The sequence below is a fragment of the Stylophora pistillata genome, chromosome 13, assembly GCF_964205215.1.
Source record: "Stylophora pistillata chromosome 13, jaStyPist1.2, whole genome shotgun sequence".
NCBI lineage: Eukaryota > Metazoa > Cnidaria > Anthozoa > Scleractinia > Pocilloporidae > Stylophora > Stylophora pistillata.
In genome coordinates this window covers 15,716,771-15,742,005 of record NC_142531.1, presented here as the reverse complement: position 1 = coordinate 15,742,005, position 25,235 = coordinate 15,716,771, and the positions used below count along the sequence as shown (strand labels likewise).

The window sequence follows — 25,235 nt, the reverse complement described above, 5'->3', positions numbered from 1 at the left end:
TTCATTGTCATTATGACGCAGGACAAGCGCTGGTAACTTCAGCTTTAGAAACTCTTTACGGTGGCCAATTTACAATATCAACTCTGATAATAAAAGCAAATTACCTTGTAGAGTACCCCCCCCCCCCGCACCACTTCTTACACTGCACCACGGTTTCCTTAGAAACTCCCCCCGCCCTTATTCATAGGGATGTAGACAACGTCCCACGGTTTTCAGAGTGCATTTCCATCGAGTATCGCAAAAATCGCTGTGTCCAATAAAAAAAAAAGGAAAATGTTACAAGCCAATGGGAACTCATAGTAAAAACATGGAAACTGCTTGAAGACAGAAAAACATGAGTGACCAAGATGCTTTAGTTTTTAGTCCGGTTGGTTGCTGGAGTGGCGGAATGTTCATTGTTCAAGGAAAGAGCTTTGTCTTTAAGAAAATTAGAAGTTCTCTGCGTCTGAAAATTTACTGACGATTTCCATCGTTAGAATTGCGATTTCTTTACGAGAGTTTGGACACTCACGAATTTCCAAGTAAGCAAAGAAATTGAGTTTCGGGTAACCTGTGCTCATGTGCGCCCTACTGTATTATTGGTCAGCAGTAAAACAAAATGGTGGATACCGTGCGGTAATACCTATCGTAGTTATTCGTTCCTTTCAGGCAAAAACGCAGATGGTTTCTCCTTCTTTTACCGTCACTGCCCCGGGAAAGATAATCCTTCATGGAGAACATGCAGTTGTTTATGGAAAGGTAGGTAGTTTTAAGCGTATCATCTTGGGCAAAGTGTGATTTGAATGAACCGGTCCAGGGGCGAATTGATGGTCACTTTCTCCTCCTTTTTAGAAAGCCGTTGCAGCAGCTATTGGGTTGAAAACGACACTCCAATTAGAAGCAACCAACGACGGACAGTTTACACTTAACTTGTTGAGTTTTGGGACAACCTGCAGATGGAAAGCCGAGGAGCTGCGACAAGACGTTAAAAGACTTAGTAAGTGCTATATTCTTAGTACAGAGTGAACTGTATTCTGTTATTGAATGTCTTGAAACTCAAATCGACGCAAATCAATCTTGCAATCCCGTGGTCACGGGCTCTGAGAACTTTACACTCTCTGCTATAAACCACTAGGGTGAGACTGTCTGAGATGGTTAAGGGTGGGGGTGGAGGGGGGATACTTGGTGGCCTATTAATGGCTTTGCAGGGCTCCAGATCAAATATTATGGGCTGAAGGCTCGGCTGGGTCATTATGTTGAGTTCTCTGGGAAGGTACAGTCATACCTGTATTAAGCAGTCATCCACAGGGAATGGTGGGGTGACTGCTCAATACAGTTTTCACAAAATAGGGGTATTGGATGAACTGTAAAAAATGCAATTTTGTTCCCTGATTGATAATAACAATAATAATAATAATAATAATAATTTATTTCTTATATAGCGCTATTTACAATAACAGATCAATAGCGCTTTACAACTGATATCTCTAAATATTAAAATCTCATCTAATTTAAGAATAAATAGATAAATAAATAATAATTACATATTACAGTTAATGCAGTAAATGGTTTGAACCCGGGGGTAACATGTGAAGGTGTAGTCTGATCATCCGGGTGAGTGTAGTCTTGAGAAGGACTGTTGTCGGTGGTAGTGACTGATGTTTCGACAACCTGTGCGGAAGTCATCATCAGAGTCAAGTGAATGATTGTTGTCAGTAGAATGTTCTTATTCCAGTTCGTGTGAAATGATCGGTTGGTTTTGCCGTGATGTTATTGGCTGTAAGACTCAAGTGACGTAAGTCAGTCGTGATTGGTCTGTTTCGATCTGTCGGTAAAGTTAGGTCGTTCTTTTTCGGTTGTTTGTGATGTTTATGTCGTGAATGAGTCATTTGTATGGAGCGGGTAGTTGTTGACATCTGTTTAGGGGAGTCTGTTCTAAGTTAGTAAACCAGCTTTCCAGAGTCAGTCGTTGAAAATAGTCAGTGCTGTAGGTTAGGCATTGCGCAGAGTCCCAGTCAATGTTGTGGTTGGTAAGTTGATGGTGTTCAGCAATGTGATTGCTGACATCACCTTTCCTCGTCGCCCATCTGTGTTCAGTCAGTCTTGTTGTGAGGTTTCTGCCAGTCTCACCGATGTAGGAGGCTTGGCAGTCGGAACAATTGATCTTATAAATTGTTCCCTGTCTGTTCCTCGGTTCGTCTTTGTCTTTAACGTTGGTTAGTAACTGACGTAGTGTGGTGATGGGTTTGTGGGCGACGTGGATATTGAAGGGTAGTAAGATGCGCGAGATGTTTTCAGACATGCCTTTTATGTACAGTATGGTTGCTGTAGTCGAAGGGGTTGCGGTGTCGTTTGTTTCGGTAGTGGTAGTGGGTCGGTGAGTGTTTCGTCAGATGAAGTCGTTGTTGTAGTTGTTCTTCGTAAAAACACGGTGAAGGTATTTGTTCTCGTCGGATAAGCTGTCTGTCGAGTCACATACTAGTTGTGAGTGTCGTGTTAGAGTTCTGATAGTTGTGGCTTTGTGTGATGTAGGGTTGTAGGATGACTCGTCTAGTAATCTGTCAGTGTGTGTTGGTTTCCTGTAAACTGTCATCCGTAATGAGTTGTCGTTGTGACTTACCAGGCAGTCTAGAAAAGGAAGTTTGCCATTTTCTTCGACTTCTCTGGTAAACTGTATGTCAGTGTTTTGTTCGTTAAGGTGGCGGTGGAATGCGTCAATTTCGTCGTGTCGAGCGGCGGTGAAGGTGTCGTCAACGTAACGTAACCAAAACGGTATCGTTTGTTGGCAAGTCGAAAGGGCGCGTTTCTCGATGTTCTGCATCACAATTTCTGCTATAACAACAGAAACTGGAGACCCCATGGCAGTGCCGTGTAACTGTTTGTAGTGTTTACCGTTGTACTGAAAAAAGAAACAGACCAATCACGACCGACTTGCGTCACTTGAGTCTTACAGCCAATAACATCATGGCAAAACCAACCGATCATTTCACACGAACTGGAATAAGAACATTCTACTGACAACAATCATTCACTTGACTCTGATGATGACTTCCGCACAGGTTGTCGAAACATCAGTCACTACCACCGACAACAGTCCTTCTCAGGACTACACTCACCCGGACGATCAGACTACACCTTCACATATTACAGTTAAATTGGCTATATAGGATTCATAATTTATCTACCATTAAAAGGTTTGCCTAAAAAGGTTTTACCATTAAAAGGTTCTACCATTAAAAGGTTTGCCTAAAAAGAAGAGTCTTAATTGAATTCTTAAAAAATTTCTTCAGATCGAATATTGCGTAATTGCAGTGGAAGCTCATTCCATAGATGCGGTGCAGCTGCCTGAAATGCACGTTTACCCAGAGTTGCCAGCATTTTGCCTCTAGGTGGCTCTAATAAAATACCTGAGTTGGATCTAAGATTGTACAAGGACTTGCATTTGATAACTAAAAGATTGCTAATATATGTGGGTGTGAGGCCATGGATGGCTTTAAAAGTTAATAATAGGATCTTAAAGTGTATACGCACTAGTACTGGTAACCAGTGTAACTCGTAGAGTACTGGAGTAATGTGAGAATACTTCCCGATATCCATAATTAGTCTGGCGGCAGCATTTTGCATGCGTTGTAACTTAGCTATTTGCTCTTTGGGAAGGCCATACAATAAAGCATTACAGTAATGTAACCTACTCGAGATGAATGCGTGTACCAAAGTGAGTAAGCTGTCTCTCGATAAATACTTCTTAATGCGTCTAATATTATGCAAGTAGAAAAAACCTGCCTTACATACATTAGTAATATGGTGGCGCATATTCAGGTTTGGATCAAGCCAGCTCCCAAGGTTCTTAACTTGGTGGCTAGATTTTATCTCTGAACCACCTACATTGACCACTTAATGTACAAAAAATTCTCAAAAACACTACCTGAATTGATTTCAGGAGATAAATGTGGATTGACCATACTCAAAAGCCTTAGTTTTATTTGTGTGGTTCCACTTTGGGTGACTCTTTAATATAGGTGGAAGACAATAGAAACAGGCCATTGGGGACTCAGTAAAGGGTGACCACAATGGTTTAGTTGGGATAACTGCTTAATAGAGATGAATTTACAGTGTTGAAAAGGAAAACATTTTAAGACTTTTGAAAACTGACCACTTAATACAGGGTGACTGATCAATAAAGTGTGGCTTAATACATGTCAAGAGGCCTTAAGTGCCACATGGCATGAAGAAGATAGCACGTAGCACCTAATACAAGTCAAACTGTTGTTGTTCATATGGTGCTTCTCTTTAAGCCACTCAACTCATAAAATTTTTTCTTTAGTGTGTCTATGAAATAATCATTCTGAAAGACTTAAGTGGGTAGATATCAAAACATTACCCAAAAGTCAGTCGATGTTTAGTTTAGTTTAGTTTATTAGCTTCGCCGACAGGCAGGGACACCGCAACAGCTTGCGCCAATTACTGCGGGCCCAGTAAACCCACCCATCCCAGCCCAGGGGAGGACATCCATCACACAGTAATCTCGTGCGTGGGAAATTAACGTCTCCTACCCCTAACCCTGCAGGAGACGAGACCTCCATTTATTCGTCCCTATCCGAGAAGACTAGAATATGTAACCATTTCTTGATGTTATAGAAAGGCAGCATATTCTTTTCAGTTATATTAAGACCTTGAGTGTTAGTCTGGCCAGCACTCGAACCCTTGACCTCCCGCACAACAGTCCAGCGCTCTATCGATTGAGCTAGCCGGGAGGCGGATGTTCTATTCTCAGAACTGATAAATGATTGTCATTACTTTTGAGACTGTGGTCTGAAACACCATGCCATTTAGTATTCTGTGTTCAGCATCACATCATCAAAATCCTACTTTTGTTTAAATGAAGGAGTAATTTACTTTATATATAATTATATATTTGTCCTGTTGGATTGCCTCTAGAGTCCATTTAGAGTCATCCAGGCTTTTTGGGGACCAGGTGAATTGTAAATGGTGGAGTGAGTGTGCCCATTGCACTTTTTGCATGATGATAGTTGTTCAGTTATCTTCTAACACATTGCTGGGAAGGAGGGTTTGTTAATTAATTCCTCTACATCCCAGCTACAGATGGGTCATGTTGGCCTCAGGAGGGAAGAGAGCTGTTCAATAAGTCTTCTGAACAATCTGATGTCAAAGTAGTGGATAAGAGAGCCATCAATGATGCAATTAGAGTGTTTATTTTCCTCATTGGCAAGTTTGTTGAGGAAATTGACAGGTATGCTCGGATAATGTTTATGCTCAATGGACCTTAAATGTAATGGTAATTACATTTACATAAGTTTATGGAAAAAGCAATAAACTTACCGTTGATTAATATAACAACCTTTCTAAAAAACTTTGGAAAGTAAGAGAAAGCCTCAACTATTATTGTGTGTGAGAGTGTGCCCATACTTAACATGGTTGAAATTATGTAGTCAGTCTTTGTGATGCAATATGAGCAAATGAAAGTTGTCTTCTTGTAGGATAATTTCCTAGAGGATGTGTGGCATTACTATTCAGAACATCTTACAGTTAAGACAAAAGTTGATTATTAGGGATACAGTGAGCAATTTAACCCTTCCACTTCCAAGATCTTAATAGTAATTCTCCTTTCTGTCTTCCATAAAATTCTTTTGATGTTATTTTGGAGATTCTGGAGTTGGATCAACTAATAATCCCCTAATTGATACTTTTCTTTATTCTCATCACCTGTCTGCTTGATATTGTAAGGAGAAATTCTGGCTTGGTCACTCATGGGAGTTAGAGAGTCATAATTTGCTCAATAGTTTGCTCTAAAATCCAAACTTTTGTGCAAATCAATTGTCCTCTTTTGAAGGGTTCCTTCATTCTCAGTGGAAGTGAGCACATCCATTCCAGTTGGAGCTGGTTTGGGATCATCAGCATCATACTGCGTTTGCCTTTCCACAGCCCTTCTCGCAGTAGCAGGGAAGGTTTCACAACCTTCAATGATGAGGTCCATACCAGGTGATGAGAGAGAGCTATGCCGAGATGAAATGGCATCTCTGTCTAGGGAAGACCTGGAGTTAATTCATATGTGGAGTTTAGAAGCAGAAAAGCTTGTTCACGGAAAGCCATCTGGAATTGACAACTCAGTTTGTACATATGGTAGGTAGATAAGAAACACATTTTGATGTTTTTGTGTTGCTAGTAAGAATAATTGTACAGCAGGTAGTCCTTCTCTCTTTCCACCCAGCTTACCATGCAACGTTATGTAAGATTAACATTTATGAGTGACTAGCAACTAGTTTCTCCTTACAATGTCAGCCCCAAATCACACATTAAGGTCATGAGAATAAAGGAAATGATCACCAACTAAAGAAGCTCTTAACTGTTGAGAAAATTCTCCTTGTCTGCACCTCAGAAAATGGAGAATAATTATAAGAAGGGGTTGGCCAGCCTGCAGTGCAGGTGGATTCTGGCAGGGTGAGTGGATATTTCCATTGGTTATTCAAGCCGCCATCTTGAATTAGAAAATCAGTGGAGAGTTGGGGTGAGGTAAAAAGTTAACCAAGCTTCCCCGTCCCCCCACCCACTCCAACATTCTCACTTTCTCACCCCAATTCTCCCCGTCTGCAGCAAATCCAACATGGCGACTAAACACTCGAAAGATGAAAACCACCAAAACTGCCGGCACTGCAGGCTAGGGGTTGGCAGAAGACAACCCTTTAATGGCTTATTTTTAAGTCCTTTGATTATTAGTTGATTGTTTGTTTTCAGGAGCTGTTCTCACATTCAAAGATGGAACTATTGAGCACTTGGCAAAGTACTTAAGTATATGAAATACTTTTAAAACCAAATAATTGTCGACAAAATCATTCAAATTACAGGTTTGATCATTGGTGGGTGGGCATTGGTGGGTGGGCTATGGCATTTGTAGATAGCTACTCTCACTTCATTTTGCAGACTAATTAAAATTGCTTCTTATTCAAGATTTTATTTATGTACCATAGAATTCCACAGCTCAGGGTCTTGATCACAGACACAAAGGTACCTCGCAGCACAAAGGACTTAGTGGCAGGCCTTAGGGACAGATGTCAACAGGTGAAGTTATATAAACTGGCCACTGAAATTTTCTAAGCTGGCGTTGTTTATTGCACCAATTGTGTTTCCTGACTTGAAGGCTAGCTAAACTAGTCCCTGACAGAACAATTTTCCAAAGGGAACCAAAGCTATTGTGAAAATGTAATATTTTCAATCACTCCTTTTTTTAAAAAAATCTCCAGCTTCCTTCTGTGTACAATCCCCTGTTTGATGCTGTTGGTGCTGTTGCAGAAGAGAGCTGTGTCTATCTTGAGAAGCTGTATCAAATCCAAGGTATGTATTCTCAACAGTTTTTGTTTTAAGTTTATAATGTGTATCAAAAGTCGACCTGGTACAACTCAGGTGTAGATGGAATTTTCACTATATAGGTAGGTAAATTCTGTACTCTAGCCTATTGGTTAATCCAGCAGGAGCTTATCCTGGTTTCCAAGCAGCAGGAAGCCACTAAGAGTGTTACTTCTCCCCCCTACATGGGATGCAAGTTCATTGCAAGGTTACCCCTTGGCATTTCATCAGGCTTCCTTGATAATTTGCCAGTACCTATTTATGCTCCTGGGTGAAATTGGCACTGTGAGAGTAAAATGTTTAGCCCAAGAACACATCACATGACCTGGCTATGTCGTGAACCCAGACCTCTCAACCCAGAGTCCAGTACAATGACCACAAGACCACAGTGTCTCACACATAGATAAATTAGGTAGAGAGGTTTCATATCAGAGATGGTCACTATTGACCACTAGACTGTTTCTTTTTGTAGCCGTATCACCATCGGCAAAAGAAAACCTTCAAGAGCAGTATTATATGTTGGAGGTACATATGTTTTTCTTCATTGTATCACCATACTGTCACTACTGTGCTGGCTATCTAATTGACAAGTTTGCTTTACTTGTATTACGATGGAATGGAAAAGAGAACTTTTTTAACCAAATATGCGTTTCCAGCCTACATTTGAGATACATCTTGCTCGAAAATGGGAGGTAAGAAGGAGATGCCCCAAACCAACAACGCGGTTAAACGTTTGCACATGTGCAAACTTTTGGTGGTGTGCCTTCAGGTTGTCAGAACCGAGTTGTCGCACTGGAGTTACAAACAAACACACAAGCAAGCAGGTCGTGGTGTTTGAAAACCGTATAACTTTTTTGTGAAAGTTCAAAACAAAATGGTAAATCGGCGTGAACCTGTAATTTATTAAGCTTGTGTAAAGAAAGACTTCAATTTCCTTTTCTCTATTTTTGTTGCTTTTTTTTTCTTGTCATATTTAGCGTGACAGCTGTTGTTTCTTGTCTTTGCGTTTGTAATTTTGCGCGGGAAATTGGCCCGCAGCCACCCTAAAATGACCCTCCTGCATATGCTCCATGTTTGACCGCAGTGTTCCCCAAGCCTCCCCCCTTTCCCCGCTCTGTGCCAATGTTGCGCCATGTGTACTGAAACGCTAGAACAGAGTATTTCTACGCTTGAAGAGTTAGGTCGTTGTTGAATAAGGAAAATAACGTTAGGCGAGAAAAGAAATTATCATGTTTGTCTGCTTATCCGTTTATTTTGTTTATGTTGGTTATTTTGAACGCAGAAACTTATTGACTTGAACCAACAGTTGCTTGTGACATTAGGAGTAAGTCACACTTCATTGGACCAGGTGTGTCGCGTGACTGCTAGACACGGTTTGCACTCCAAGTTGACTGGGGCAGGCGGTGGAGGGTGTACCTACACACTTGTCACGCCAGGTATACGGTTGTCATCTTAGATATACTTTTGTCATGCTAATTTAGTTCGTTGATACAGAGAAAGCACAGGCTTTATACAAGGTGAAATTACGCCACACAAGTTTTTCACGTGTTTTTCCATTTATTTGTTCTGACTTCTTTTTAGTGGTTCGATTACGCCGTTCCAATGCTAAGAAAAACGTTCCAATGTTAAAGAAAAACGTTGTCCTTCCTAACATGGGCTGAAGAAAATCGTAGGCTCTCTATTTTAAGCTCATATTGTGTCTCGGTATTCTTCGAAGTATTGCATATGATCTTTTGTTGGTCAAGACATTTCACGTACCTCTTACGAAGTTTACACTTTACCCTTAAACCCCCATTACTGACCAAGACAGAATCTCTCCTCGCAATAGCAATACACTATCAAACAGACAGGTGAAGGCAGTAAAGAAAAATATAAATAAGGGGATTGTTGGTCGATCCAATTCTCCGAACTAAGATCGTAAGAATTGTATAGCAGACAGTAAGGAGAATTACTAATGCGATCTTGGATATGAAAGGGTTCAGGTGGCTTCTATCTTTTTATGGAGTGTTAAATTTCTAAAACTTTTTCTCTGGTTTTCTTTTTTTTCTTTCTTTTCTATCTGATTTACAAATTTGTTATGGATCCAGACAAAAAGGGGCTTCTTCGAAGAGACTTTTGTTCAGGACTTAAGGTCGGCACACACGAGGGGACTAGTCCCTGCGACTAGTCCGTGCGACTAGTCCCGGCGACAAGTCTTTGAAGGGTTTACACGAGGGGACCAGTAGCAGGGACTAGTCCCTCAAGGCGTTCTCACGGGGGCACTCAATTGCACAAGAACATAGGAAAATTTAGAGGCAAAAGATGTTTCTTAGTCTGGAGCGTTACCCGAAAACAATTAAAATTTGGTAACTTTTCATTGTAGCACTATTAAACATCAACGCAAACGAACTACACTTATTCAGTCGGATTATTCATGCTTTTACGTGTTCCGTTTTTTTTTATTATTATTATTTTTAACAGACACAGAGTCAAATAGGGTAAAAATTCCATCAAAACGGCTCCAAGACATCTGTATTTGTTTACAAAAGTAGAAACAGTTTTTTATTCTTCAGTTGCAGAAATCTAGAAGTCAGGGAAAATTCATAGAAACTGCAATGTTTACAAATACCAGAGGTCACGCATCCTACTGACCCGTGATTGGCTTATTTACCGTTTAGTCGCAGGGACTGGTCGCACAAACAGTTCACACGAAGGGACAAACATTTGTTTCATGCGACAAGTCCCTGCGACTGGTCGCACGAATTCAAACCAGTTTGAATTCGTGCGACCAGTCGCAGGGACCAAATTTTGGTCCCTGCGACCACAGAAATGTGTAGTTCACACGAAGGGACTAGTCGCATGAAACTGGTCGCTGGGACTAGTCGCAGGGACTAGTCCCCTCGTGTGTGCCGACCTTTATAGATTGCTGTTCATTTGAACTCCAAATGTTTCAGGACAGTTTCGAGTCAGACACTTCAGAAACTTTTTCTTTAGGCTGCGAGCAGTACATCCTTTTCGGCGATATCCGTCGCGCGAGTCGAAAAGAATTAGCGTTACAAAATTTATGTTAGCGCGTCGCATGGAACTCTGGAAGGGAAGTGCACGAAAAGAAGAACTGCTCTCAGTTTCAGTTTTGGTACGTGTTTTGGTTCACTTTTACACAGGTACCAGCGAACTATCCGTGACTTCAGTCACTGAAGAACTGACCGCCATGGGTTTTGATGTTTGGGACACTTGTCTTGGCGCGCAGGGTGTTACCCTCTCGCGCACCCCACTCACGCATCCCTCGCAATAGGTGAGTCTTACTCGCTTTTCAGTCAATGAGGATAATAATGTTGATATATAAGTAACTTTATTCTTCTGTAAATGGTGTTAGCGAATGTGAAATATACATTAAAGCGAGCGCTAAAACCATAAGGTTTAAGGCCGAAATATTACTTAGCTTTCAAGCTAGTGAATTAGTCATTCAAAAAATACGCGCTTTGCCGAAGCCTGTTAGCTTGTTATCAAATAATATGTTTTGTTCTTCGCCAAATTTCCCGCACTTGATTCAGATCAGATATGTACAACAAGCAGCCATTTTTTTAGTGGGTTTCAATAAATAGAGGTACATTTCTTATGTGATTTCAGTCAAGTAATTGATAATAATAGTTTTTCTTGCCTGCATTTTTCATCATTATACTACATGGCATCTAATATGCACTGATGAAAAAATTTAAGGCCCTCGTTCTCCCAAGCAGACCGCCTTATCTCTAGTTATCTTTGTGCAGTTCTTTGAGGCAGAATCATTCGAACTTTCTTAACTTCTTAGAAATACCCTGAAAGCTATCTCTCGACATCACTGTCTTCGTTTTGTGCCCTGTAATAGCGACCTTCAACTTCTCTCCAACTTGCGGTCATTCACACCGTCAGAATTAAGATGTTTCCTCAGTCGATTGGAAGTCCTGGCAGGAACTCTGGTGTGTTCTCGGCAATTTGACCCAGGTCAGCGGCCTTACACAGAAGTAGTCACATCCGGGCACCACAGCTTATCGCGCCGCCCTCAGCCAGCCAACCACTGCGTCCCACTCTCCTCTTAGATCTTGGGACAATTCGTTGATTGTTGCAACAGTTACAAACATGAAGACCAACTTGAGGAATTTCACCACACTTTGTGATATGCTGGTGGGCGTTTTATTTCTTCTTCCCACGTGTGGGAACATCTCGTTACTGTACGTGTCTTCGATGGTCTTTTTGGCTCCGGACCAGGCCCCAGGTCCCATAAGGCGGTATTGGGCCGCACAGCAAGGTCCAAAATAGCACTTGAAGGCCAGGAGAGGGTCTCTGAAAAAGAGTCTTCTGAAGTCTGGTTTACAGCCAATCATTTCCGCTAGTTGGTCCTTGTACGGAATACTGGATACCTGGAAAAATAAAAGAGAGAGATAAAGTTTTGTGAGAATTTTATCTTTGAAAAAAGAGTAACAGATTTTATGAACACTTATCACAGAAAAGGGTCGAAAGTAGGGTAACCAAACGTATTCACTGTTAATTTAGGGGCATTTTCAAAAGGCAACGATTTTTATCTTGATTTTACTAAATTCTTTCAATTTATTAGCTACAAAAGGTGGCATGGAGACCTAGTTAACCAATGTTGAGATTTGAAAGAGACCAGAGGAATGGAGAAGCCTCCCTAAGGTAATTTCGAGTCTACAATGGGACGATTTTTTCATACCTGGATAGTGAGCCTCCTTGACGAGTAAAAAGTTTTCCTGATCATTCTTTTCTCCAGACCTATGTTGTACAACATGACTTCTCTGCTGGGTAGCTTAGCCTTCCCATTGAACACGCGGGTCACCCAGCGTGCCTGCAACTCAGCCGCGGGAAAGAACGCGCCAGAGGACTGGATCAGACCTAGGAAAGCCAAGGTTGACTTGGGGTGGTGGGGTGGGAACACTTGTTTGTATAGGGATACTTGGTTCTCGTCGACTGGAAGGATGTATTTGTCTTTTAGAAACTCGAACCCGATGTCGTACCCAGTGCACATTATCACAATATCCAGGTTATCGACTTTCGTGCCGTCGGTGAAAACGACGCCTCTTGATGTGAAATAAGACACCCTAGGCTGCAGTTTGATAGTTCCAGTGGCAATACGAAGGGGGAGGTCGTCACTAATTACCGTAGGGGCATTCAAAATACCGTGTTGGGGACGGAGTCCGTACGTCTCGTGGTCAAACCTTTTCTGAGCGGTGCGAACAGCTAGCCATTCTTTGATCTTGGTCGGAAAGCTTTGAAAGAACCTCGTTTCCACGTGCTGGTCCCAGGGCAGTCCATGCTTCTCCAGGCGTGAAATTACCCAGGCTCCCCTGTGGGTACTGAGGTAAACCCGAGAGGTGTGCCGGCTCAGTTCGACCGCAATATCAGCAGCAGAGTTTCCGAGACCTGCAAATAAAAAGCACCAATCAATACTTTTACGACGAGGAGATCTGTAATTATTATTTAAGATACATATGGACCATTAAGGACTTTATTCATCTAAGGAGTCACTTTACTTGTAAAATGCATGTCATAGTTCTTGAGAAAACCTACTTCCAAGTGAGGAATGCATTATAAACTGTAACTCTTAAATCAGTATTAATTTTACTGAACTTAAAACATTTCATGAAAAAATTTAAGCCGATTCATAGGTGTTACTACTTATCCTGCGTTCAGTTTCCACGATTCAGTTGCTATGTGCACAATTACAAAGATAAATTATACTTTATGTAGTAAGAGGAAATTTCCAAGGTGAAATGCTTATCTATATTGCTCTCGAGTCTACAAGTTTGTCTGAATCGTTCTCCCCTGGTGACTCGGTGATAAGTGCGTCGTTTTCCTCGTGATATAGGCGGTAATATAGGCCACCAGATAACGATCGGTCGACTAGGGCTAAAGCTAATGAGCTTTAACCAATTTAACCACAGAATAAGGAAAATTACTCCACTTGTCTTGAGTTCAGTTTATCAAGGAGCCCGTGGCCGTTATGTTAATATAATTCTCCTTATGAGGAATATACATGGTCATCATAAATATTATCAGCCTCGGGCTTTGGGGTCAATTTCGACAATCTAAGGAAATCCATATTTCTATCAAAAATGTTGGCTGATAATGTTTCACACAGTCTGTAAGAATAACCAGTCTTCGATTATTTAACGCTTAGGAAATTCATTTAAAGTTTTTGAACACGATTTTATTACTTGATATTAATTGGTATTTGCTTGTTATTTATGTAACTAACTCATTTTCACTTAACACTCCCGTAAACTCTCCTAGCATGATAAATAATGCGCTAAACTTTTTTTTCGAGAAAATTCGCCGAGGTGTTTCGCTAATCCTTTAGTGAGTACAGTTTTGTGTTGATGAAAAAGTTACCGCACTATTCCGAAATCGAGGGAAAATTTAAAATAATTCTGCGGTGTTGTGGATCGAAAAGCCAGTATCTAGGCGATCATTTGAAGAATGCGAGCAATTCTTTAGTTTTGAATACAGTTTGTTGTCCGCAGAATGATAATTGATAATCTGTCGCTTCAAGCCGAGTGTAAGGTTAGGGAAATTTGTACTCTTTGATATCAATATTTTTAATAAACGCTTCCAAGTGTCTTCACTCCCTAAATACGGGTTACAATAGTGGTTTTCTCTTATTCTTTTTTACTACATTCGCAGTAAACCACAATTTGGTCGAAAATCAAAGTGTGTGCCATTCGAACACCATGTGGGTGTCTTTAGTGATCTGTTTCGTTAAGTTTGCCACACTCACTTTGCACTTCATTGCGGTCTCTATTTCCTTACAATGTCCATCTCCCCCCCACAGTGAGAAAAAAGGGTGCTGCCAAATTGCCCTTATGACAGTTAACTCCAACTGCTGCTATGCCTAGATAATCTACAAGCAAATTTGGCTTGAATATTCAAGTGGTTTTCCCTTAACTTAAAATCAAAATTGCTTTGTTTAAGAACGACAAAGCTAATTTGGAGGCGTATTGAATTTGTACTTTGTGGTATTGCGTCAAGATAGCACCGCATTAGTTCTTTATTGGCGTTGGTCGCTATGGTGGTTGTATTGGTTCTTTGGCTTTTTCAATCAGTGTTTTTGTTAACGTGTTACTGAGGACTTCATTGAAGATTCTTTGCTTCACTGTTGTGAAAATAAAGCCATCAAAACCCCATTGACATCTTGGCGTAATTAACTAATTATGAAGTAATGAAAATTGAGTTAACGATGGCGATCTGAGAACGCGGAAAAATCTCCTTACTCATTACACAATGTTATTCAATTTGTTGGAATTTTAAGCGTACCTGCGTAGACTCGAACACTTCCTTGTTCTTTCTGGTGTAGATTCTTGTTACGTAATTTTAACGCAAGCAGAGTAACTAAAACTATACCTATGTTATTATTATGTAAAGGAAAGTGTTTGCGAAGGAAATATCCCTTTGCCTTGAAACTCGTTTGAAAAAATTTACCATTCACTCTGCAAGTCATCTCTCATCTAAGCTGAGGCTTTTATGGCTACACGAGAAAAGAAACCCAAACAAAAATCGAATTTCGTCAAGTATATAGTTGAGAGAAAACTTACCGTCCAGTTTCCTCGCAATTCTTATAACCTGGTGAAATCAAAAAGTGTTTACTTATGGAAACAGTGTGAGCAGGGATAAACTCTTCAAATGGGATTTCCGGTAATTAGCAAGCGTTCACAGTATTTGGAATTCCAGAAGAAAAACTTACCTATGACTAGAACCGCTTTGCCTTCAAATCCTCGATAACTTTTGTACTCATGGCTGTGGAGTTTGCGTCCCCGAAATTTTTCTAGTCCGTTGAATTTGGGGATGAATGGCTTCGAGAGGTGACCGTTGCAAATCATTACGCCGCCGAAAATAGTTTCGCTGACAATTCCCTCGCCATTCGCGGAAGTCACTTTCCACTGTCCTGTTTTCTGGTGGTCTGAAGTTCGGCTGATGTCCAGCACTGTAGCACTGAAGTGAATGTGTTTGAGGAGGTCAAACTGCTTTGCATACATGTGTAGGTACTCTATCACATGGCCATGAGGCATAAATGGCGGAAAATGCTTTGGTGCTGGAAAATCTGAAAAGCAGGTCATTTCTTTGCTGGTGTTAATAACTGTAGATTCATAAACAGAGCCGCTTGAATCGCCCACATGTTGGGAAAATTTCCAGAGTCCCCCGATGTCGGAGCATTTCTCAAAGCAAACTGGCTCGAGCCCTTCGTCCAAACAACATTTGATGGAAGTTAATCCGCTCACCCCTGCTCCAATGATGGCGATTTTCATGGCTTGCATTCTTGCGTTCCACCGCGGGTCGGACGTCTTCAACACGATTCTGAAAGCTGTATAGGGTGTCTGGCCACCGTGGAGCTTTCACTTGGAGTGTTTATCTATCCTCGGTTGAAATCAAACTAACAGCGCTCTTGAGATACGTTTAGTTATAATTAACGCTAGCACTCATACCACTGACAACCCTTTACGTATGAAGACTTTTGTTACCGGATATTAGTGATATTGCGCTATGCGCTATCTTTGAGATGGGATCCGGAGACATTTCTAGATATTGAATCTCGCTGTATTATACCCCTGTCTTAAATAAAGCTTAAAAGTACTGAAAATATAATAGAATTTCGAGAAAACTCGCCAGTTACACTCTTTCGTGATCATGTGTTCTCTCTGCTTGTTCAACGTGCAGCTATAACAACGGACGGAAATGAAAACTGTGCGTGATTTTACTTCAAAAACGAAGGCTTTTTGACACCTAGTGAGCTAGAATAATAGTTTCAATTGGTACCAAACCATTAACCATTTAAAAGCCATTACACCGTTTTAATTAACCCATTGTACATGTTTATTTAGGGGACCTACGAAATCAAGGAACGACATCCTTTCGCTGTGCTTCAATAAGAGCAAACAGATTTGCCACAGGTAAGTCTTTCGAAACTGCTTTCCGGTCAGGGCGTCTTCTAATGCGCTCTCCTGAGAGGCTTTTCCGCTGCTCAAAGCTCGACAATATCTCTTTTGTCTCCCTGACAAAAGTTGTTGGTTTGTAGTGTATGCAGCGTTTACACAAATTAGGTTCAAACTGGTGGAGATGAATAGCGAATCAGCACGTGATAATCTGCACGAAACTGCATGTTAGTTTACGAACGATGTAGAGATTACACTAATTATATTCAAAAGGGTGTTGGTCGAAAATAATCCCAAACTCATGATCACTGTCGATGTTTTTACCTTAGCTCGGAAAGGCGACTGTTAATATAAGGAAATCTGTTATCTCTATGGAATCAAAACTTTCCTTTTATTATGTGAACTTTAAAAAGCCCGCATACTCTTGTAGTGATTGTCTGGCTTGTAACTACCAGCATGGGTCACAATTAGTGGTACACTGTGTCATATATATTTGTAGTACTTCAAATGGACACTTTAACTGAAAGTACCATCACTATGATCGACGGAGATGTTGTTTTCGAAGCTAACTTGGTTTTATCAACTGTCACTTGATAATGTGAATTCGCACTGTCGAAGGCTGACGATCGAAATGTCAGCTTGAGAAATTCGTTACGGTGGCCAATTCACATTTAACTCGACTGATAAAACCAAATTATTTTGTAATACCCCACTCTGACACAGCATCATAGTTTCCAACTTGCTTCTTGGCAATTTAGTCATCTTTTTTTCAGTCATATTGTTGGGAATTTGTTTGATGCCTATAAATACTTATTTTCTTTATATATTTAATTCTAAAGTGTTTAAGTGCACACAGTGTCAACCTTGAAACTTATCGGAAGTGGATCAACATTATACGACTCTAATAATAAATCACTCCACAGTTTAAATCTAGACACGTACATATGAGCATACTGTTTGGCCAAGAGCACGTCCTTGTGGTTCATTTAGCAGAGCAACCGACCGCAAATTGAAAATCGCTGAGCTGAGGTCAGTTTGCTACATCAAGGGGTACTCATAGTTTTTCTTAAGCTTTGCCCCTTCCTTTTGAAACAATGTTTCATATCTGAACTGACGGTTTACAGCTTTTTTATCACTTAGAGTTCCCTTTGAGCGCTTTGATATTACGTAAGCATGTTGTTATTGTTTCCATCTTATTTTATTTCTGGCCACTAGAGATTTCAATCCATTTTGATGAAGGAAAAGCTTTACAAGGTCGAAAACGTGTAGCTGAGTTGGACGTGCGTCAATTAGGAATGATAACTGATTTTCGCTTCTTTCAGAATCAAACTAGAGGCGAATTAATACAGATATCACGTAGAGATTAACGTAGAAAGTTCCAGAGATTTGGAGTGGCCAGGTTATTCTAAAGACAAACAACAAGAGATGATTCCTACCGATTGTAAGAATAGATAATTTCAGGAAAACAACATCCAGTTAGCGGTCTGATATTTATCAAGAAAGTTGACTGTAATGATCGAAAAATTTGTGACTTTTGGTAAGGTTTGGGTGATTAATGAAATATTGCTATTGTGGTGTGCACCGGATACGTCTATAGGTCTGTGCAAAAGAGCGAACCAAGAGAGAGAGTTATCGCAGTTATGTTAGATGATTTATAGAAGTCTCAAGTTGATATTGACAACCTGAACAAATTCATTGATCATGGAAGATAAATACGAATACATGGCTTTTACGTCTAAATACGCCGTTTGTATTAATCTGCAGAAGAATAATTCACAGGTTCACAGATAATCAGATGGGAATCAAACGAGAGATGGCCGTTGAAAATATTCCCGATACTACACCTGCACCTACCACACCCGTCGAATTCAGTGCAGTTTAGGCAAAAAGGGAAGAATTACCACAGATTAACTTTTGAGCCAGATAATTCAACTTCGAACGACTTTCTTTTCGTGATGGGGGAATTTTTTACCAGTGACACAAGCTCTCGCATAGGAGTGCTTACATCATAAAGGAGTCCGCCGGGCCTATCACCTAAAGATTTCTCAGGAGCGCAAGTGATCAGTCGCTGGAGCATAAAGACTCTTCAAGGGACATGTGTTGGCTAGACCCTGTAATAAGGTTCATATGTTGAACACCCCATACAAAGGCAGGATTTGACTGTCGGTGTGAAATTCATAGCAATGATGACGTGGAAAACATCAATGGTATGATAAAATTACGTCTAGACTTCAAATAATTTGGCGGCATTTGACCGCATTTTTGAGCGACCCGGCCAGCTAACCAGTGTCATTTTTAAGGCAGCAATGTAGCTGTAAACAATATGCTAATGCCGATCCCCTACTTTGCGTCCAAACCTTAACAAGCTTTTAAAACTCTTTTAGTGAAAGTTGAATATTTTAAAACCGTTATTGGAAACTATGAATCTTCCGGAATAACAATCTTTTGTGCAGTGGTCTGAAAAAGGCTAAAACGACCGCCATCTTGAATTTGAAACAAAGCAATACCGTCAAGGTAGACGCAGGCTGAAGCCACGAACACATAGCTAGGAATACAAATAGCTGCTTTCGCGCCTCACAACGCAGTATAAGCATATTGTGTAAGTGCCATGTTTTTCCGGTATTACTTCAGCGGAAGAGCTAATGCATTTGTTTAAATTTCTTTATAAATCAGTAAGTTAGTATAGTTTGCGGATTTTGCCAGTATATTGACCACTAGTCTGAGGATTCTTTTCTTGGCTAATGCAATATTTGGTTTTCCTGTTGTACTTACCAGTAACCGCAACATCTGCGTAATTCCTTTCGGTCGCGTTTACTCTCCTGTGATCGTTAAAAAGGCGGACTCCCCACATTTAAGCTAGAGAAAGTTTTTTGCGAGTGGCAGAGAAACGCCCAGTTCACACGTGCACACGTATGATGCAAAACAAACTGGCAAGCGTCAACACAAGAAAAGAAATCCTTTTCATTTTCTTAAAAGCGTATTTGCATCTCGTTCGCTTCCCCAGAAGTGGGCCTACAAGACGGTATGTTTTACGAAAGAATGTAAATACATACATTAAATGACCAGCTTCCAGTTGGTAATAAACCAGTTTAATAAGTTATTTCAATACTGAGCGATGGTGAGTGCGATCGTTCAGATAGCACATTTTTGGGCTTTATCAAATTTGGGGGGAAGTGCCGCTATCGTTAGCTTCCTCTGCGTCAAAGGCCAACTTTCGATTTGCATCAGAGCTGTTACGAAAGTTTAACGCGTGAAAGAAACAAGTGTTTTTTTTTTTTTTCTCCGTTTTTTTTTTTTTTCTGCATGGCGTGCTGCGCTTGGTGATGAGGAGCAGGAGAGGTTTGAAAACTATGGGACGAGGCAACACTTTTCACCAATGGACCAAACAATGTAGTTCTCCATTTAGGAAAAAAAATTTCTCCTAAATAAAAAAAAATTAATAACAAATCAAAACATCTCAGATTCTCTTGACGTTCGCTCACAATCAGTTAGGAGATGTATTTGTAAACTTTATTTATTCATCTATCAAAATATTTCAATATTCATTTTATTTCAGTATTTATTTCTTTTCCATTTATCTGAATCAAAATATTTCAATCAGTGTTTTTTTAGTTTACTATATATTGACTTCATCTTTTGAAATAGCTGTATTTAAATGATAAACTGAATTAGTCAAGTATTAGATTAGTTCTTATTCATGATCTAGTCACTCAGGAGGACAGATGCACAGACGAAATCACCATTAACATTTTTCTTTCTTACCATATAAAACAAACAGATTCCACGTTGATGTTGGGTCTGCACAGTCATAGATTACCGAAGACGTCGAAATGTAGCAAGAAAATCAGTGACGCAGAGAATTTCTGTTAAAACTACACGACACTGATATCAAAGTTCAAAGCATATTGTGACTTTAACTTTTGTCCTAAAAGTCATATCAGTCCTGTTCCCTCAACTTCTAGTTCAAATTAAAAACCATTGTAAGGTTATCCAATTATCAATTAAAATAATTTTCTCTTAATAGCGAGCAGTTTTCAATACATAATTGCAACATGCTTAAAATTCATATTACCATCACTGGGCTGAAAAACATCCCTGAAAATAATAGTCTTTGTTTATACATACTTCTTTGAGGTCTATATTGTAAGTTACAGAACAAGTGTTTTCTGCCAGATTTATGGCCAAAGCTTGCAGGCCATAAACGGTGGCAGATTCAGACCTCAAGCTAAGGGGGAACCTGTTTTTTTTGTTTTGTTTTGTTTTTTTTGTTTTTTTTTTGTGAGTGTGTGTGTACACCTGCTGGCTTTTCTTTCCACTGTGTTTATTTTTTTTTTACTCAAAATAAGGGGGGGGGGGGCTGGGCTTCACGAGAGTAGGCCCCTCCCCTACATCTGCCACTGATAAAAATTTTAGTAGAAAAAACAAGGTTCTGTATCTTACAGTACAGACTGAGAAAACAAGGTCAGTGAGATATGTTTTATCTCAGTGGGTTCAAATAAAGGGAGAAAATTTCAATTTAAACAAACTTTTGAATTGAACCCTTTACACCCTAACATCAGTATGCATATTCTCCATACTGTTCTCTATACATTTTCTAAGGTGCTGACAAGAAGAATTTCTTTAACAATCAAAAGTTTCTTTAGTTGATGATCATTTCCTTTATTCTCCTGACCTTACTGTTTGATTCAAGGGACTGAAATTGTAAGGAGAAATTAGATGCAAGTCACTCTTAGGGGGGGGGTCAAAGGGTTAAGAAGTTGTACCAAAACTTAGGCCTGCTAAATTGACCAATAATAACACTCGTACTATAGGAAAATTCATTACTTGGCAAGGGAATTCTGCATTAAATTGCTCATGAAAACCGATATCTCTGGAATTGTGAAGCAATGCATGTGATATCAGTTTTCAAGTGCAATTTGATGTGGAATTCACAAGTCAAGTAATGAATTTTCCTTGAATCACATAACTGAATAAAAACAAGAAAAAAACGAAAACAGCATTACTTATACCGGTAGTTGCTATGCATACGTAGATGCAAAACAATATCACTTCGCCTCACAATTCCACACTAAATACCTCACTTCATTAACCAATCAAATGCGAGACTTTATTCAATGATGCAATTCTCTCTGGGAGACATAATAATGAAAAGTACATTACAGTATCTAGGGGTTCCACCAGACCAAGACTACGCAGAAACTGCTACTGTTACTCTAGTACACCCTACATGAAATACAACTCTAGGACCAATGCACTAATCCAACACCACGCCTAGCGCTATAACTATATCATGATATCTGTTGGTGATGGTTTACAGCATTTGGAGGTTCAAATGTTCAAGTTAAAGGCTGTCTGAAAATTGTGAAGATTGGAAATAAGAAGGCACAAATTATCTATGTTACATATGGCTATCTTGTGTCATGTTATTTTAGGGTTTTGTTTCTTTGTTTTGTTTTGTTTAAAACAAGGCAGCAAGTTTTTTAAGTTTAAAAAAACAGAACATACCTCCTTAAATTATGAATTATTCTTTGAAGTCATGTGCACTCTGTGGTGACCTCTCACTCTGAATTACTCAAGTGTTCTGCAGAATTGTAAGAAAATGGAAACCAACACCACAAACAAAACTAAAAACATCAGATACACAGCAGGGGTGTTAGGTGCCTGCTCTTCCTTCTTTAGCAAGACACGAGTCTTTGTTGCATAAATCACATTTCCTGGAGCATCTTCAATAGCTTTTTTAGCTCCTTTCCATGCACCAGGGCCCATTAGACGATACTGGACTGGTGTACAAGGTCCAAAAAAGCACCTCAGGGCTAGTGTAGGATCACTGAAAAAGAGCTTTACCAAGTTTGGCTTGCAACCAACCTGATTTGCCAATTCATCCGCATAGGGGATGTAGTCAACCTGTGAAAGTGAAGAGAGGTTTTTGCAGCTGAGATTAAAAACTATCTAAGATGCATTCTGGAATAAAGATAAAATGAGATGCAACTATAGTTAACGAGTTTGGAGTTGGTATCCAAAAGCATTTGCTTTTATTCACTTCAAATTTCTAAACAAACATCTAATGCTCTAAGAAGAAAAAGAAGTTTAAAGGATCTTTCAGTTAAAATCCTGTGAAAATTTCAGCCTGTTCTAAAGGCATTGAGTCCTTTTAAGGCCATGCCTGGCAAACACAGCATTTAGATATACTGCCTTAACTAAAGATATCTAACTTTGTGATTGAAAAGACTCCAGCCCCCTTTCAGCAGGTTTGGTTTTCTATCTCATTTATCATTAGGATTTTAAATTTCTTGTAATAATTGCTCAGTGATGTCATTTTACAAACAACATTGATGTGAGCAATCAGAATTCCCACACTTGCTGAAACTCTGCAAACATTGGTCAGCAGTGGATCCAGCATTTCCATAATGGAAAACCTCAAAACAAACCTGTAGTACAAATGCAAACTAGAGCCCTCATTCAAAACTCTAGATAGGACATGATCATCTACCAAACAGAGTGTGCTCTTCTTGATAATCACAGAAAAAATCATACAAAGAAATTGATATACCACTGATAGTACATTGGAGCTTGGTTATTTTACCTGAATTGTGTGGCGTTTAGAAGTATAATATCTATTTTGCATGGCCTCTCTTTTCATTTCAACATCTTCCATCATGGCATTCTTAGAGGGAAGGGGTGTTTTCCCACCAAACACTCGGGTTGCCCACCGTCCCTGGAGTTCTGACAGAGGGAAAATGGCACCAAGAGGTTGCACACATCCAATAACAGCAAGGGTTGGTTTGGTAAGGTTTGGTGGGAACACATATTTGTACAAATCAACTTTGTTGTCACTAACTGGGAGAATTGATTGATCAATGAACCTGAATCCTATCTTGTACCCTGTGCAGAAGATCACAGCATCCAAGTCATTTATTTGGGTACCATCATCAAAGATAACTCCAGTTTCGGTGAAAGAGCTCACATTAGGTTTAATGACAACACTTCCAATGATTATGCGGTGAGGCAGTGCATCATTGACCATTGGATGCTGACCAGCAATTGGATGTTGAGGCTGCAGTGCAAAAACTTCATGATCAAATCTCTCATTTAACATTTTTTTAAAAAGACTTGTTCGAAGGGAGTTTGGCAAAAGAGTCCCAAAACGCCTGTTGACCTGCTGGTCCAAAGGCTCGCCTCCCTTCCCCATGCGGGACAGGACCCAAGCCCCTCTGCGAGTACTGAGAAAGACTTGTTTAGTGTGACGACTGAGTTCCACAGCAATATCACCACCAGAGTTCCCTATACCTGTAGATAGAAAAAATTTGCAGATCATTGCAAAACACACTGCTGCTTTAAACTAATAAATAAAATACGAGCGTGGGTAAACGTGCCTGAAAAGTAAGCCGGAGGCTCAAGTGCATACAGAAGGTAACCATGACAACCCTTGAAAGGCCATTAACAGGTAAACTGAGTTCTCAGTGTGACATAAATCTGATCACCTCTTAACTTCTGGGGTTGTTGAAGGAGCAATGGGAGCTAGTCAGGAGCATTGAAGAAAAGAATGATTAAGACTCAGATTACTTTGCAAGGGTCATTGGCTATTCATTTTTGTCCAATAAAAAGTGATGACTAATGGAGACGACTGTCTCTCATCTGTTTATCAACTGCCAGACAAAGAGCATGCAAAAACAAAAGGCTGAGGGATTTGGAAGTTTTATGCAATCTTCCCAATTTCCCAATTGTTTTGTTTTAATTTCATTTTAAACAAATTTCATTAGTAATCGGCTTGACATAATAAATCATGATCAGATCGTGCCATTATGTGGCTACGCAATTTGTTTCAGACAAAAAAAAAAAGCCAGACAAAAATTACTTATCTTTGACACTGTTTCAAAGATTCTTAAGTTTGAAGGTTGGAGATAGGGGAGCAGAGATAGCCAGGAAATTTACTTGAAAAATTAAATATTTGATTCGGGGAGAAAAAGGTCAAGAGCAAAATACCTACCAACCACTAAGACTTTCGTGTTTTCAAATGGTTTAAAGTCTTTGTATGCATGGCTGTGGATCTTACGCCCTGAAAATCCGTCCATACCGGGAAAGGTTGGCCACGAAGGATCTGAGTGGTGACCCACACAAAGCATCACAGCATCGTACACTTCTTTCTTCACTGCGTTGGGATTCTTGTCGTCAAGTTCTTGAAAGAGGATTTCCCATTTCCCGCTTTCATCAAAATCTGGCGCTTTCTTGAGGTCAACCACCTTAGTGCGAAACCGAATGTTTCTGTACAATTCGAATTCTTTCGCGTACAAATGGAGGTATTTCATGATCAATTGGTGATGCATAAACGGGGGATATTCTTTAGGGATTGGAAAATCCGAAAAGCACATCATTTCCTTGCTGGTGTTAATTACCGTTGACCTGTATACGGAGCTATGTCGCTCCTCCTCGGTAAAATACCACAGTCCTCCAATGGAGTCCTCTTGTTCGAAACATACCGGTTCTAATCCTTCGTCTTTGCAGCATTTTATGCAGGTAAGACCACTAGCTCCAGCTCCTATTATTGCAACCCTCATTTTTTTAAAGCGAAGTAAATAAGAGTTTAACTATCGCGGAAAAAATTAATTATCAGAACATATTCATTATGTTACATAACATCTGCTCTCTCTGATTAGGCAACTAAGGTTAAAAAGAGCAGACTCATGTAAACACAGGCAGCCCAAGCTCACTACAAGAAAAGAGGACGCGACTCCTACCGTGTTGCGCAACGTTTTGTATTTGTATGAGATGTTATTGGTTTGCTTTAAGAGAGAGAAAAAATGTCTTGTTTTGAAATAAAATGGACTTACCTTATTGCCTTGTTGTTTTCGTTGTTGATTCCTAGCGTCTCAGGCCATTTTGAAGCGTTTTCGGCGAGTTAGCGCTATGTTTGTGTTCAACTGCTTAAAGAAGCAGTTGGACACCAACATAGCGCTAACTCGCCGAAAACGCTTCAAAATGGGGCTCATTCTCGGT

General features: G+C 40.0%; 3 protein-coding genes across 13 annotated transcripts; 1 reads left to right on the top strand and 2 right to left on the bottom strand.

The window, feature by feature from the left end:
* Positions 1-390: 390 nt before the first annotated feature.
* Positions 391-20,262, top strand: LOC111327627 (mevalonate kinase). 11 transcript variants are annotated; one of them, XR_015994466.1, is made up of 13 exons: positions 562-738; positions 832-976; positions 5,077-5,230; positions 5,831-6,120; positions 6,733-6,778; positions 6,966-7,056; positions 7,239-7,329; positions 7,814-7,866; positions 8,624-8,777; positions 10,485-10,615; positions 16,191-16,259; positions 17,165-17,270; positions 18,021-20,262. XR_015994466.1 is itself a non-coding variant. In XM_088742554.1 (11 exons), the coding sequence occupies exons 1-10, from the start codon at positions 559-561 to the stop codon at positions 10,613-10,615; spliced, it is 1,311 nt and encodes a 436-aa protein (XP_088598680.1). In that variant the 5' UTR covers positions 391-558; the 3' UTR covers positions 11,189-13,960. The 11 variants fall into 11 exon arrangements, 3 of the variants coding, with proteins under 3 accessions (XP_088598680.1, XP_022787583.2, XP_022787581.2); XR_015994465.1 differs by having other exon boundaries at positions 18,006-20,262; XR_002694543.2 differs by having other exon boundaries at positions 17,165-18,448; positions 20,020-20,262.
* Positions 10,656-15,767, bottom strand: LOC111327626 (dimethylaniline monooxygenase [N-oxide-forming] 2). The gene is made up of 3 exons (XM_022931845.2): positions 15,056-15,767; positions 12,032-12,738; positions 10,656-11,720 (listed from the first exon to the last, which is right to left on the bottom strand). Exons 1-3 carry the CDS (start codon positions 15,624-15,626, stop codon positions 11,349-11,351), a joined length of 1,650 nt encoding a protein of 549 aa, XP_022787580.2. The 5' UTR covers positions 15,627-15,767; the 3' UTR covers positions 10,656-11,348.
* Positions 20,263-21,326: 1,064 nt separating the features above from the next.
* Positions 21,327-25,048, bottom strand: LOC111327634 (flavin-containing monooxygenase 5). The gene is given in 4 exon segments (XM_022931857.2): positions 21,327-21,827; positions 21,829-22,145; positions 22,825-23,528; positions 24,229-25,048. Coding segments are annotated over 4 exon segments (1,617 nt in total). The 5' UTR covers positions 24,797-25,048; the 3' UTR covers positions 21,327-21,799.
* Positions 25,049-25,235: the final 187 nt, after the last annotated feature.

Bases quoted from the DNA above. Each gene is read 5' to 3' on its own strand.
- LOC111327627 (XM_022931848.2), top strand. From the start codon at position 559: ATGTGCGCCCTACTGTATTATTGGTCAGCAGTAAAACAAAATGGTGGA. The intron at 739-831 runs GTAGGTAGTTTT...CCTCCTTTTTAG, and splicing joins ATGCAGTTGTTTATGGAAAG to AAAGCCGTTGCAGCAGCTAT. The intron at 7,867-8,623 runs GTACATATGTTT...TTTTGAACGCAG, and splicing joins AGCAGTATTATATGTTGGAG to AAACTTATTGACTTGAACCA.
- LOC111327626 (XM_022931845.2), bottom strand. From the start codon at position 15,626: ATGCAAGCCATGAAAATCGCCATCATTGGAGCAGGGGTGAGCGGATTA. The intron at 12,739-15,055 runs GTAAGTTTTTCT...TTTTATTTGCAG, and splicing joins CAAAGCGGTTCTAGTCATAG to GTCTCGGAAACTCTGCTGCT. The intron at 11,721-12,031 runs GTATGAAAAAAT...TTATTTTTCCAG, and splicing joins CAAGGAGGCTCACTATCCAG to GTATCCAGTATTCCGTACAA.